This window comes from Antechinus flavipes, chromosome 2 (assembly GCF_016432865.1).
Source record: "Antechinus flavipes isolate AdamAnt ecotype Samford, QLD, Australia chromosome 2, AdamAnt_v2, whole genome shotgun sequence".
Taxonomy (NCBI): domain Eukaryota; kingdom Metazoa; phylum Chordata; class Mammalia; order Dasyuromorphia; family Dasyuridae; genus Antechinus; species Antechinus flavipes.
In genome coordinates this window covers 643,646,915-643,663,211 of record NC_067399.1, presented here as the reverse complement: position 1 = coordinate 643,663,211, position 16,297 = coordinate 643,646,915, and the positions used below count along the sequence as shown (strand labels likewise).

The 16,297-nt window shown below is 35.4% G+C and overlaps 1 protein-coding gene across 4 annotated transcripts in view; it reads left to right on the top strand.

Annotated features, from left to right (window-relative positions):
- Nucleotides 1–16,297, top strand: part of NEO1 (neogenin 1) — a 239,557-nt gene that overhangs the window by 159,646 nt on the left and 63,614 nt on the right. For all 4 annotated transcript variants that reach the window (XM_051982336.1, XM_051982335.1, XM_051982333.1 and 1 more), the window contains exons 9-11: nt 12,480–12,634; nt 14,629–14,777; nt 15,213–15,351. In XM_051982336.1, coding sequence (XP_051838296.1) covers nt 12,480–12,634; nt 14,629–14,777; nt 15,213–15,351 — 443 coding nt within the window. The remainder of the gene's footprint in view (nt 1–12,479; nt 12,635–14,628; nt 14,778–15,212; nt 15,352–16,297) is intronic.

The window sequence follows — 16,297 nt, the reverse complement described above, 5'->3', positions numbered from 1 at the left end:
TTCTAGCCTTCCTTCCCTTTTCAGCTAAACTTCCTGGAAAAAATTGTTTACATAACTAAGAGAACTATAAAGAGAATCCTTATTGGAACAGCCTGCTTTTATTGTTAGCTGCTATGGTAATTCCTACAAATTCCTCCAAAGCCATTCTTCAATAGACAAGTTAGTCAAAGGATGTGAACAAACCATTCTCAAAAGAATTACAAACTATTAAGAACCACATGAAATAATGCTCCCAAGTTATCAATAATAAGAAAAATGCAAATCAAAATTACCCTGAGCTTTCATCACACACTCGGTAAACTAACAAAGATAGCAGACTGAAATCATTTATTTTGGAGGGTCATGAAGAGATAGATATACATATGAATTGTTGGGAGAGCTCTGAGATTCCATTATTAGTACTACCCCCAAGAAGGCCATCAATAAGAAGAAAGTCCTCATTTTTATTATAGTATTTATAACCACATTTTTGTGGTAACAAAAGAATCAGAAACCTATCAATTAAGCAATGAGTAAACAAATTTTGGTGGATGAATGTAATGAAGTATTGCTGTATTGTCAGAAACAAAAACTATGATGAATACAGAGCATAAAAAAATTATGTGAACACAAAATGAAGTGAGAAGAATCAGAAAAACAGTTCAAACAGGGACTACAAGACTTAATAGACATGACATGATTGAAAATGAATTTTGCAAAATGACAAAGAAATATACAAAGACACCTTCCTCTCCCCCTTTGCAGAATTGAGTATAGATGTTGTCAGATTCTTTGATGTAGAGATCAATGAGATGAACTTTGCACTCTTCCTTCTTTTTTAAAGTGTTTTATGGAATAACTTTCAAGGAGTAAGGGAAAGGATATGGGGAAAATTAGGTAATATAAAACAAAAGAAGTGAGTAAAATTTCTACTTATTGCCTCCACTCTCTCTGCTCTTGCTTAGTCCTTAACTTTGTACATTCTGGAATTCAGCCTAATCCATGACTGAGACAGTTCTCTCAAAGTTACCAGTGATCTTATAATTGCTAAATCTGATTTTTTTTCCCCTCTGCTGCATTTGGTGTTGTTGACCACCTTTTCTTCCCAAATACTTCCTCCTCTTTTGGTTTTCTTAAACCTGTTCTCTCTCCTGCCTGTTCTTCTCCTGACTGCAACCATCAGGTTGCACTTCCTAATTATGGGTACTCCCCAGGAATCTGTATTAGACCTTCTCCCTTTTGTCTGCTTCTATGGATCTGACTTCCATCTCTGGGGAGACAGTGCCCACATCTGCCTCTAAAGGTATAGTCCCACTTGTTACCTCAAGCTTCTGTCCCACATCACCCATTGACTGTTAGGCCCATTTTTAAATGCAATATGTCCAAAATGTAATTTATTACCTTTTTTCTTCTCCCAGACTTGCCTGTTTCTGGCACGGCTCTCCTTCCATTTTCTGAGATTTACAGTCCAGGCATTATCGTAGACTCTTCATTTTCCCTCACTCTAGATATCCAGTTTCTGTCTTCACAACATCTCTGATCTGATCCCTTTCCTCTACTCACATGGCTCCAATCTTAATTGAGTGCCTCCTACCATGTTATCTAGATTATTATGATAGCTTTTTTAATGGTCTCCCCACCTCTGATCTCTCCCCACTCTAGTCCATCCTACACGCTACTACTAAAATCACATTTGTTAAATAGAGTAGTGTGTTGTCTCTACTCAGTGGTGCCAGACTCAAAAGAGATGGGGTCTAATATAAAAGAAGGATTCCTACAAGCTGCATATTGACTTAGTTTTAAAATGTAATTTTATTCATTTTTTATTGCATTTTATTCATTTTGTTTCATTCATTTGTTTATTCAAATATTTCCCAATTAAATTTTAATCTGGTTCAGATACATGTCAAGAGTATTAAAAGCCATACAACTCTTCCCTACTTAACCAAGTCCAATAACTTTGTATTGCCTCTACTGCATAGTAGAAACTAGTTTAGTTTTTAAGGCTTTTCATGAAAAGCCTTTCTCCAACTAATCATTCTAACCTCAGACATGATTCTGTTTCCTATGCTCTAATCATATCAAACTGATCTTTCTGCTCCTCAGTCATAACATTTCATTTCACATTTCTCTTCCATTAGCTATCTCCTATGCTTAGAATGCCCTCTTTCCATAGCTCTAATTTAAAGAGCTATGTCATTCTTTAAGATGAAGCCCAGGTACCACCTTAAGCACCTTTCTGATTTTCTCATGTCCCCAATACAAATTTGTATTTGTGAGCCTGTATATGTATTATCATCATACTTATGCTCTATGTCAGCAGGAAATAAACTCATTTTGAGGAGGGGTCATTTCATTCTTTGTGAATGGCACATAATAGGGTCTTAGCAAATACTTGATTGCCTGATTGATGTTAATATTGCTATGATTAAAACTCAGGTCATCTGACTTCTTTTCCCGTCTTTATATATTTCTCATACCTTCCCACCCCCTTTTCACAACCATTTACAGATTAATATAGCCCTGATTACCTAAAAAATTTTTTATAGACTTCTCATATAAAATTCACCCTGAACCCTGCTTCAGATGCATATGTTTTGCAGAAGTAAAAACATGACTGCAAAATATCAAGCTAGAAAAATCCCTCTCTGCTTCCTTCACCTCTAATCATGGATATTTTACCTTAGGGAATCCTTATTGGAACAGCCTGCTTTTATTGATAGCTGCTAGAGTAATTCCTTCATCAACTTTGCCTCCCTTATCTCAGAACTTCTTTTTTTCCAATCCTTTTGTGGAAGAGCTAAAAGAGTGAAAATATTTAACACTATTTAGATGCAGAAATGGAGAAAAAGAATTTGAATATCAGCAACAGGAACAGAGAATTCAGATTTTCCAGTTCTTACATTTTGTTAGAGAAACCACTGTTTGAGCATCACAGCCTCACTTCATCTCCTACCCTCACCCTTATACAGGCGCGCAAAGCCTTGTCCTGTTAGACATACCTCTTTCTGTAGATGCCTGTTGCCCTTTCCTTGCCCACAATTTTATAAGCTTCTTGGCATAATTATTTGAAGTCTAGCCTCTACCTCTAGTTTGTTCTACATTATAGGAGATGTTGCTTTGCAGTTGGATTTGTGACCTAAATCTTCGAAACTGTGCTACAATTATAATTTATGTGAATGTATTTAAGAGCGGTCATTGAGTTCTGCTTGGCAATGAAATTACTCATATTCACCTGTTTTCTACCTATTATGCCGACCTAAACACATCAGTGCTCATAAATGTAGGAGCCCCTGAAAAAAGGCAATTAAACAAGGGATTCCTACTGAAGTCAATCACTTAGGATGATCTCAGTGTATTTTAACAAACTGATGGTAGAAGGAAAGAGTTTAGTGATTAAAATTCAAAACTCTACAATTCTTTAGCATAGGTAACTAGCTTCTCCTAGATAAACATTTTAGCCAAAGGAGAAAAACTATGAATAATTTGTTAAAGCCTCTTAAAATGGTCTTATCTTTTTATTTTTCAAAGCTGATGAAATGTGCTTATACTTGTTGGTTCAACAGGAGGTATTTTTTGCATTTGAGTACACCTTTGTGAGTGTGGAGTTGTCTTCATCAGTTCACACCTATGATGTTTGCTTAAATCACATCTGAGTCTGGAAAATTATCCCTCTCACAGGGTATGAGGGGAAAAGTCAATGAGTAAGATAAATGAATATTTCTGGATAGGCTCTTGGTATTTGAGGATTTTCCAGTCGCAGCTGGGCCACATTCTTTTTGGCCTCTGCTGGACAGATTGACAGGTATGCCATTCCACAGATCCTCCAGGTCATTCTTAAATGTGACCCATCCCAAAATAATCCCCAGGGAATCTTGTTTTTTGAACTTGCTTATTTGTTCAAACAAGAAAACAAGTCATTTAACCTTGACTTTTTTATGAATACTCTGACTAAGGTTAAATGTTTCATTATGGCACATTTGACTGGTTGTCTTAAGAGCAAACATTCCCCAGATTCTTTTGTTTTCCTTGGTGCAAACATTCTTAAGAATGGAGTTACATCCAACAATGAAGTTTTTATTGTGGATTATCTTCTTCAGGTCCTGTACCACTCATCCTTTAGCTCAATCCTCCTTCCTTGTGTAATTTTGTATTCAGATAATGAGGCAGTGGGGAATGATGGCAAGAACCCTGAAGTCAGAGTCAAAGAGACCTTAGGCAAGTCACTCATCCCTACTGTGTCTCAGTTTCCTTATCTGTAAAATGAGGCAGATGGACTCTCAGGCCTTGAGATTCTCTTGACTCTAAATACATGACTATATGAAACCGTCCTTTGTAATTTCAGAGCTCAGATAAAATGTGCAAGGACATCTGTATTTGGGGGGAAGTGGAGCAAATTATGTACACATTTTCCAAACTTCCCTAATCCAGAAAGAAATAATGTATCAAAATGAGAAATTATTAGGGTATCCAGATTTCTACTTTTTGGTTATTTTAAGTAACTGAGAGGAAAAGATAAGCAGTCCCCACTTTTGGCTGAAATATATCATTTTACAGTAAATCATTGTAGTAAAATAGATTGTATTTTCTCGGAAAAATCATTTCAAAACTGTAAATTATATTGTTAGTCAGGACTGTGTCATCAAATAAACCATGATTGTGACCAGTACTATGATAAAAAAAAAATAAAAGATACAACAACTATAAATCTCTGATAATTTAAAATAATGAAAATATGGGTATTCTAAAATACCCATAAATGTTCTTGTACCCATTAATTATTCAAGGAGGCTCAGTATCTAAACACATGAAGTAAATTTTAATCATTATAAATGTGTACCCAATAATAAGCTTTGAACATGTAATTAACAGTAACATATTTGTCTGTTTAGAATTGAGCAATGCTTTGACAGGATGATTAGAATGGTCATGGTCTCTTAAATAAAGTCATTAGGAGAAAAGAATAGTCATTATATTCTTTCTTCTTTCAATAAATCCTTGTGAAAAGCAAGAGAATTAAAAAATATTTGGTTGACCTTAGAGCTGTTATCAAAATATCATAATAGTTTATGGGGTTTTTGTTTGTTTTCTCATTGAAAAGCACTTTTTAAAGTAAGAAGTAGCATCCAGCATTTCTTTTTTTTATCTTTTTACCTTTTCAGTCTAACTGCACAGATACCCAATATAATAACCTGGGAAATCCTGTAATACTCCTCAGGTTTCCCTAGATACGTCCTCCTTACACTTCAACTATTGAAGACTTTGCCTTACTGAAAAAAAAAAAAAATTGAGACCATTTTCCTAGAGCTCCCTCTCAGTCTGCTTCATCTTATCACTTGGATGGCTTCTATCTTACTTGCTCCTTCATCCCATCTCATGTGAAGAGGTAGCCCATTTCCTTGACAAGACAAACATCTTTTTATGCCCTTCTACCTAGCAGCTTGCCCCTCTATCCATCTCCATTGTCACTATCTTCAGTCTGTTTAGTGACTGATCCTGCTGTCCACAAAGGCCATATAGTCTCTTCCATCCTTCAAAAATCTTCATTTGATCTAATCATCTGTCCCCACTAACTTGTATATTTCCTTTCTTTTGTGATTAATCTTGAGAAAATCTTCTATAATTGGAGCCTTGATTTCTTCTCACTCTTTTGCATCCTCATCATTCAATTAAAACTGCTTTCTCCAAAGATATCAGTAATCTCTTAATTGCTAGCTGTCATGACTAGTCCTTATCTTTCTTGACCTTTCTGCAGCCTTCACCACTGTAGACCATCCTCTTCTACCCATTCTCTCATCTCTAAATTTTTGCAACAGCACTCTATCCTAATTCTTTTCTTTCTGCCTGTTCCCTCTATCCTGTTCTTCTTTTTTAGATCTTCATGCAGGACATGAATACTAACTGTGATTATCCCTTACCTTCTTGGCTTTTTCTTTTCCCTTACTCCTGTCTTTCTTAGTGATCTCATAATATCCCATACATTCCATTATCATCTCTCTGCAAATGATTTTTTGATCCATTTATCTAGCTCTCACCTTCTCACTTCCAGCTTCTTATTTTCAACTGCTGATCAATAGATTTCTCAAACTCAAAAGATCCAAAACAAAGCTCATTGTTTTTCACCTCTATATCATATTAAATTCTTTCCTGACACTCAACTCACATATCCATTCTGTTGCTGTCTTGTCTTTTCTACCTTTACAGTATCTTTCATATACATTCCTTCCCTCATATAAATTCTCATCCCCTCAGCCACCACGTTGATACCATACTTTGTCTTTTACCCTAGCTTTGTAATTGATTTTCCAATTTCAGTTCTCTCCCTATTTTAGTTCATCTTCTACCCATCAACTAAAATTATTTTTCTCAAGGGCAGATCGGACCAGTTCACCTTTATTGCCTCCCCTTTCCTCATACACTAAATTCTGGTAATTCCCTGTTAATCTCCAGGATCTTCTATTTGTCTTTTAAAGCTCTTCACAAGGTATCCTGTTCCTTTTTTACCAGTCTTTATTAGAATTTTAATTTTAATTAAATTTATTATATATGTTTACATATTATTATTTTTAAAATTTAATTTTAATTTTAATTCTTTTTAATCCATTAATACTGGCTTTCTAATGGAAACACAAGATAAGATACTTCAACTGTGGACTCTGGACTCTGCATTTTCAGTGGTTGTCTTTCTTGCATGGAATCTTCGCCTTGTCTCTTGGATTTCCTGGCTTCCTTCAAGACTCCCCTCAAAATCCCACCTTGTGTAAGAGACATTTGTTTCTCCATTCCACAACCCCCAGTACTTTTCCTCTGAGATGACCTACTCTTTGCCCTTTTTTATACCTTCTTTGTACATAGTGTCTGTCCCCATAGTATGAGCTCCTTGGTATAAAAGCAGTTTTTTTCTTTGTAGCTTCAGTGACTGACATATACCTAAAACTTATTAATGCTTGTCAATGGACCTTTTTTGTTACCCTCAATTCCACAAACATTACTCGATTCCCTATTGGCCATTATTAATACACTTCAAACTTTTGAAAAGCTACCTCTCAAATGTTACAAACTGTTTATCTTTTTTTAAAATAAAAGCTATTCTGGCATAGCATTGTTATGATAAACATTAAAGGCAGTATTCTGACAAGACATTTCTATATTTTATGTTCAGACATTGGCAAAAACCTATAATCAGATTAGTAAAAATTAATGTATAGCTGTTTAAAAAGTTATATGAATAGATCAGTAGAATACAGCAACAGGTAGATATTATCTAGAAGCAGAATGAGGATAATGATTGATTAGAAACAATTTGAAATTTCTGCTATAAAGATAATTAAGTAGGAAGAAACGAAGAGAATGGGAAAACCCTGAAATACCTTACCTTTCTACATATTCAGTCAAGTCAGTCTGCACTTACTACGCACTTGTGCTCTGTGCCAAAAACTATGTTAAGCTCTGGGAATACGAAGAAAGGCATAAGATGGCCTCTGCCCCAAGGAGATCAGAATCTAATGGGGGAGATAGCACAGTAAAAAAAAAAAAAAAAAGCAGAGAGGAGAGATTCTCCAGGGAAGTATGATAAAATCCTATAGCCTAGAATGATCTGAAGAGGTGAGAGTTGCAGAGTTGATTTTATTTTATTTTTTTTTTTGAGGGAGAGGAAGCAATTAGTTAAGTGACTTGCCAAGGGTCATACAGTTAGTATCCAGGATTACAAAGATAAGGAAGAAGCCAAGTATTGAAGAGTTTAAATGCCAAACAGAAGTTGTCATAGTTGACAACCGGAATGTGGGCAGCAGGGGGTGAGTAGGTCATCTCAGAGGAAAGGTACTGGGGGTTGTGGAATGGAGAAATAAATGTCTCTTACACAAGGTGGGATTTTGAGGGGAATCTTGAAGGAAGCCAGGAAATCCAAGAGACAGGGTGAGGATTCCATGCAAGAAAGACAACCACTGAAAATGCAGAGTCCAGAGTTCACAGCTGAAGTATCTTATCCTGTGTTTCCATTAGAAAGCCAGTATTAATGGATTAAAAAGAATTAAAATTAAAATTAAATTTTAAAAATAATAATATGCAAACATATATAATAAATTTAATTAAAATTAAATAGAAAGGAATAAATAAAAGCACATTTGGACCTGTGCTTTTAGGAAAATCTCAGAATACCCTGGCTGTTCTGCAGATCTGGGTGCTCTCCTCCAGCCTTCCTGAGGCAGAGAGAACAGAGAACTATAATAATAATCCAGAGGAGAGAGGATGAGGACTTTGACTAAGGCTGGTGAATGGAAAGAAGTGGAAAGGAGTATTTGAGAAATGTTATAGAGGAAGAAATTACAATTGAGGGAGTGAGAGAGGAGTTAGATGATAGAGCCTCAAAAGTAATTGAGAAGCTTAGAAGAGGAATAATTTTGGGGAGAAAGCTAATAAATTCTGTTTCAAACATGTTGCATTTGAGATGGATATGTTTGAAAAGTCCAGTAGACAGGTGGGGGATGTAGAGCCAGAACCCAGGAGAAAGACTAAGGCTAGATAGATCCAAGAGCCATTTGGACTTGAATCAGCACTCTTCACATTTCACTTGAGACTTAGACCTCTATCCCAGGTCTACCAAATCTTGACCCTGCTGTTGGGGATTATCCATTTTCTCAAAAGTTAGAGCCTAAGGCCCAGCTCAGTTGATTGGATGGCTGAGTGTATGCAGACCAGGCACCAAACTATGTTTCAACTTTGCATTGCATATAACTAGGCAGTTTCACCTCATTCCTGCCCCTGACTTGGACTTAGCTTGGTCCAGATCCTCTTAGCTTGGATGAGCAGCTACCTCTCCAGGCCTTTATACCAGGTCTACCAAAATCAAGGTCCCAGTTCCTAGGATTTTATCTTGCATCTCTGCAGTCGGCTGTAGAGCACAATTCAGTTAATTGGTGACTATAAGTATGTATAAACTTGTTCCCCTAGACTGTTTCACTCCATAATCCATCCTACATTTTTTCCAGTTTATCTCAGCACCTGCCTGACACTATACCTTTGACCTGCCTCTTTCCCCTTCTTTCTATTCCTCTAAACAAAATATACTTCCCTGACCATCATTCCCCTACATAATATTGTCTTCCCCCGTTAGAATATAAGCTCCTTTCAAATAGAGACTTTCTGTTTTTTTGGTTTTGGTTTTAGTAAAAAATATTTGTATCTACTGAGGTTTTTCCTCCTTTTTAATGAATGAGGCCTTCTTAGATTTGTTTGTAAGAAACAGAGAAAGAACAAAGAGAAATTTAAAATAAGAGAATGGGGGTGATAATAGGATCAGTCTGCTGAAGAAGATGGAAATGAACATCAAGGGAGCTTGTGGAGAGCTTTGCCTTTCCAAGCCAAAGGATTACTTCATCTTCTGAGAGGGGAGTGAAGAAATAGGTGGTAAGGGATGATCCCAAAAGGATGTGTGATAAAGAAGAGGAAAAAAGGGAAAATTTTGAGGGATGGCTTGAGAAATTTGTTCAGTGAAATGTGAGGCTGAATCCTCATCAGAGAGAAAGTGGGGAGGAAGTAATATGGGAGTTTGAGGAGAGAAGTAGTATTTTGGAATAGCTCCTGTAATTAATGGAACAGGAAATCAATAGGCATTTATTAAGCACCTACTGTATACCCAGTACAAAGGAAGGAATAGTAGGATTGCTTTGTTGCAGTAAAAGCTCAGTTTATATTAGGAAGAACAGTCTGTAGTAGATCCAATTAGCATGATTTCATGATTTTTAATAGTGCCTTTCAGCACCATCTTATTAGGAACAAAGAAGGCAGTTGGTGAGGGTGATCAGGCTTTATGAGCTCTTCTCTAGGAGAGGGAAGCATTCAAGAGTGACAGGATGGTAAAGAGCAGGACTGCTTCTTATGGAGGCTGAGGTTGGAAAGGAGGAGGGGCAGCTGGAGGAGGTGGGATGGTCCGGAAGATTAAAGAAGATTCAGAGTTATTGAATTGGGAAGTGGAGTGCTTATGGAGTTTGATGTCACATTAATGGGGAAAATAGAAGGCAATGGGAGTATACTAAATGTTGGATAGGAATCTGAACTGAGGTTACTACTTCTAGCTTCTCCTTTTTTGAATACAAAACATCCTGAGTCAAATCAAGTATCACCTGAGCTTTTTCACTCTTCCCAAAGTAACTTTCACAATACCCAAGACTAATCACTTTATTTTTCCTGCTTGGAAACCCTCGGTGGGTTCTCATTGGCTGCCAAATAAAATACAAACTTTTTAACTATTCAAAAGTCCTCAATAATGTGACTCCAACTGGGTTTTCCATTGATTTCCTTATTCCTTTTCAGCATTCTGTGTGCCAACTATGTTTCTCAGCCTTGTATTCCTACCTCTTGCCTCCATGCCCTGAGTGCTGTGTTTGAGGGCTTTTTCCATTTATGAACATTTTTCATCTCCTTCAAGATCAAATTCCACTATGATGCTTTTGCACTTAATGTTTTTTCTAATTTGGTCTCTCTGCCCTTATTTTCTTTCCTTGCTTCCCCAATGTCTAGTGCAATGCTATGAATATAGTAAACTTATATAACAGTTATAAACTTATAAATGTATAAACAGTTAAGGACTTCACACTTTCATTCATTCCATTCTCATGGAAGTAAAGCTGTACCTATAGAAGATGAACAAACAAATGAACAAATATGCGATTGGGTTTTTAAGTGCTTACCGTTTGGAAAGGGAGAAATGGACCTGAGGGTCAGACTGTAATGGGGTATCTGAATTCCTTCCTGAAACGGTGGGGATGGGTAGGGGGGTGGGGATTGGTATCAATCCAGGAGAGGGAAGGGGGCACTCACAAGAAGGGCTTCCATGTCATGTTTTTTGTTGGCCCTTCAATGCCCAATCTAGAATATTAGGCTGAATGTGTGTCAAACCCAGGAAATACCCTGGAAATCACTCTTTTCTTTCTTTCTTTTTTTTTTTTTTTTAAAGTAATCCCTAATTTTATCTGCTTGTTTTGTTCTTTTCTCTTTTAAAGCTGGCAGTACAAATTGATTAAAGGGTATCTATTGAATAGAATTTGTCAGTCCTTTTTAAAATGGTCTCATTTTATTGATCTTTTCAAATTGCTCAGAATTGTCTTATAGCTTTGTAATTAGCTGATCTTTTCCATCATATATATTTAACTTTCTGACTAACAAATTGAGAATGCTTCATGATATTATAGTTGCTCATCAAAATTTTCTCTTTTGGATGGAAATTGGACTAGAGCTCACAATACTCTTTGCTGCTAAGGAAATCCTTCTAAAAATGAATATGAGGCAGAAACTTAGAAAAACAGTACCTTTTAAATAAAAGGCAAAGCGATTCTATCAAAATATCACAGACGTTATGTACTATGATCAGGCTGCAAATTTTAAAAATTGAGGTGTCAACTTGCACCCATCACATTGGCAAAAGTGACTTTAAAAAAAGTAAAATAACAAATTCTGGTACAGCTATGAGAAAACAGTTCATTAAATCCATGTTGATAGAATTGTGAACTAATCCAACTGTTCTATAAATGAATTTGGTTCTGTTCCTCCAAAGTTCTTAAATTATACAATACTTTGACCCAGCAATACTGCTATTAGATCTATACTCTCAAGGAGATCAAAAAAAGAGAAAATGGACCTATATCTACATAAATATTTATAGTAACTTTTTTGTGATGACACAGAATTAGAAAATGAGGCAGAGTGCCCATCAATTGGGAGTTTTCGGAACAAGTAATATTATATTTGTGTGATAGAATGTTATTATGCTATAAGAGATGATAATGAGGATGATTTTAGAAAAACTTGGAAAGATATATATGAACTGATAGAAGATAATGTGATCACAATCAAGAGAACAATTTATGTGATGATAATGTTGTAAAGACAAATAACTTTGAAATACAATGGACTCAGCCACATGAATAATGGATTCATTGTGCAGATTGAAGCACATGTATACACACGTATATACACACACACTTAAGTATATATAAACACACAAATAAAAATAGACACAAATATATAAGCATATATAGTACATGACATAGCTAATAAAGGAATTTATGTTGCTTAATTTTACATGTTTATAATGACTTTCATTTTTCCTCCTTTTTGTAATGAGTGAGAAGGGTGAGAGGTAAGAGAATTTGGAACTGGAAGTAAAATTGAATTTGGAAAAAGAAAAACAGTGCCAACTAGAGTTTCTGTTTTTTTCAGGACAGCAGTAAAGATTATATGTCAGTATTAGCGGTCTCTGTGTTCCCCAAGTAAAAATGATTCCCAGAAGATTAGCAGATGTGTTAAATGTTTCTGTTTGACAGAGCACTCTATTTCACCCTGAATTTTTCTCCTCATATACACTGCTTGTTATTTAAAATTTGCATGAATGTGTGACACTTCATATTTAATGTTTGTTCAAACATAATAAAAATGAATCTGCATATTTTAGAAAATTTCCAGTGAATGTCATTTTATCTTCTTATATTCTTTTCCTAAAGTGAAAGGATTGAAAATACCAGCCATCCAGGGGAAATGCAGGTGACCATTCAAAATCTGATGCCAGAGACAGTGTACGTCTTCAGAGTTGTGGCACACAACAGACATGGTTCTGGAGAGCGGTCGCTTCCTCTGCGAGTAGAGACTCAGCCTGAGGGTGAGCCTTACCAACATCATTGAAGCTATCATCATGAAGAAGTCCTTGGTGTACTTAGTCTGGTCTTAGGCACTGTGGGGGTGATGAAGAAGTACAGTCTCTTCTGACTGTAGGAAGTTCATAATCCAGATTGTATGGGACAATTATGGTCAAATGAAATTCATGGCTAAATTATGTGCTAATGTATCACAACTGTCAGGAGTTCAGAGGATTTTGCCACAACTGTTTTCAGTTTCAGTGCAACTATGGAAATCAGAACTTGTAAGAAGGTGGAAAACTGACTGATAGAATTGTGACAGGAAGACATGCTCCCAAAGCATTCAGAGCCTTTAGCCCAGGGCTTGTTCGTAATATGTTTTGTCACTCTGAATATTCAGTCCAACTCTTTGAACTCCAGTTTGCTCTTATAAAAATGAGAGCATTTGCCCCAAGTGATCTCTAAGATGTCTTTTTAGTTTAAACTTGTGAGTCAAATAAGTTTCTTTGTCTATCTTTTGTTCTATTAGTGTGGTTGTCAAACCAAAGGCACTTGATTAACTTTTTCTAATTATCACATAATTGTTTATGCCTCAGTCTTTTATCATTATTGATTATCCTATGCTTTATTAGCACTTCTTTAGACAATTACAACATCTAAATCAGTTCCATTTGGAATGAAGTTTTATTGTCTTATACTGTACATAGTAAGCTTTTTTTTTAAAGAACTATCCCATAAGTCATTTAAAAAATATTCTTAGGAAAAAAAGCACAACATAAATCCATACATATCTTTGAACCAATTGCACATTTCAAGCTCCAGATGGAAAAAGGTTGCTGCATAACATTTTTTTTTATTTTGCAAGTTTCAGTACAAATCTGCTGTCCATGAATTAATGTTAGATAAAATGGCTAAGAACAACATGAAATTTGGTGGGGAAAGGAAGAACTAAATTAGGAAGAGCTAGAAAGAAATGTTAGTATCTTAAAGCCATACAGTGCCCAAAATGAAAGACGTTAATTTTAGTCTACTATTTAGACATCATCTGATCAACTTCTCCCATTTGAAGATGAAGAGATAGAACTAGAGTATGATAAAGAAATAAAATGAACATGATAGAAAGATAGTGACAGATACAGCTAAAGCATAACAGATAAATATAATAAACATGATATATAAAACATTTTTTCTCGGGAGAAAATTAAAGCTCAGAAAAGAGAAATGCTGTCACATATATAGTAAGTTGTAAAGCTTGAAGACTCAAACTTAGATTTTCAGGCTCCAGGCTTTTTTTTTTTCTTCCATACACTATTCTGTTTCTACTTTGCCTTTTGAGTTAAACTAATCAACTTTGTGTTGTCATCCTTTGAAAAACTATTTCTATTTTGGAATTCAATGAAAACATAATCATTCAAAATCTCATTGTAAAATGTCACATAAAAAGCTTACCACACATTGTACTTTTACAGGAAAACTCCCTTTATAGGCTTCCAGAGTTTGCTTTGAGTCTACAGTATTTGCATCTAATCAAAGAGAAATTATTTTTCTTAATCATTTATAAGATTCAATACCTCTTCAACTCAGCCATTTTTTAATAAATAGCAGAGTTGTGCTGAAATCCAGAAATTATCGATGGACTCTGACCACTTCCTTGTTCTTTGGAGAACAAGCCTATACATATTCATTATAATTAAAAGTCAAAGAAATATCTTTGTGATTATAAAATAATTTCCATAGTAATAATTTTCATCATTTGCTACCCAAAAAGGTACTTAACATGCTTCTTCTTTTTAAAATAAAAGTGTTTTACTTAAAGCTTATGACAATAGATTTGTAATTAGAAAGAACTCCATTTGTTGGCTAATTACATTTTAGCTAAACCACCGCTTTATTGTTTTTTTTCTTTGTTTTTTTGTCATGTGTATTATATTAGTATATAATATAGTTTAATAGTAAAATTAATTGGTAAACTTAGTGAATTTACTTTTTTTTCTGTTTCTTGCTACTTTCATTTTAGTTCAGCTCCCGGGCCCAGCACCTAACATCCGAGCATATGCTAGCTCACCTACCTCAATCACCGTCACATGGGAAACACCTTTGTCTGGCAATGGGGAAATTCAGAATTACAAGTTGTACTACATGGAAAAGGGGACAGATAATGAGCAGGTATGCTATAGCCTTCTATGAATTGATTCCTTGAAATAAAGACAATGAATAACATTCCAAATACTGAACATTCACAGGGGTGTCAATTTTCCCAAAAAAATAAAATGATGTACAGAAATAACATGGTTTCATATTGGCAAATAATAATAAAAAATAGAGAACTCATACAGGAAGAGAATCTTTTCTCAGTCTACTACTTTTTAACCTTTAATTTTTCACCAGTCATAGTGAGCTGTTACTAAACTTGAAGCGATATTTCCAATAATCATTTTTATATACCATTACCATCTGTTGTCAAGCAGTGTTTTCATATAAAAAGAAAAATCAGCACCTCACTATACAAGATATAGTTAATGTGCTTTGTCTAGATTTATTTAGTTGCAGTATTTATTTTGGCTTGATAAGTATATATGAGTTATTTTCCTTTATGGACAGGATGTTGATGTTGGAAGTCGCTCCTACACCATTAATGGATTGAAAAAATATACAGAGTATAGTTTCCGAGTAGTAGCCTATAATAAACATGGTCCTGGAGTCTCCACACAAGATGTTGTTGTTCGAACATTATCAGATGGTAAGTTATTCATTTCCTTTGGAAATTAGATACTGTTCTTGGCTTTTTCTATGTATGCTTGTGGAAATGCTCTTAATTGTTGATCACACAGACCCTGTCTGCTGTGACTGCTCTAAGACTGACCCTTTGGGGAATATAGAGCTACATTTTTTTGCCTAGCAATTAAGTTTGCATGCTAACTGGATCTGTATGAGATTTTTCTTAGGAAAATGGTACTCATCATTTATGGCTGCTTTCCCATCAAAATGGATGATTGTACTCAACTGCTCAAAGTTTAATAACAGTGGAGTCTAGTAGCCTGAAAAATATTTTGTTTAAACATTTCTATGTGAATACATTTGTGTATAATTTTTTCTCAGTTTCCAGAACAAATATTCAGTACTATATCAAGGCATGTGTGTATAAAAATGTTTTCAAATGGAAGCTATGAAATACAACCTTGAGCAAACTCAAATTTACTTATAAGCAAAATTATGAATTTCAATTTAAACAAAGCAGCTAGGTGTTGCTATGGATAGAGTCCCAGGTTTGAGCCAGGAAAATCAGTCTTGAATTCAAATCTTATCTCAGACATTTATTAGCCATATGATCTGGGCCTATTTTCACCCTATTTTCCTCATTTTTTTCATCTGTAAAATAAGCTGGAGAAGGAAATAGCAAACCAATCCAGTCTCAAATGGGATCACAGAAAGTTAGACATGAAACGACTGGTGTAGTCATTAATGTAACTGTAAGTAGCATCCCATTTCCATGTACTAGTCTCTCACAGGCTGCTCCAGGAAACCTTTACCAGATGCTTCCTCTGGGCTTAGTCCTAAGCTCCTTCAAGTCAGCATGGTGAATTTCTGCTGGCTGACTGGGAAGTATCAGGAACTCCCACCTGTGTCTCACATAAGCCGTAAGACCTGAGGCAAGTGACTTCCCTTCCCTCAGCTTCCTTTTGAGG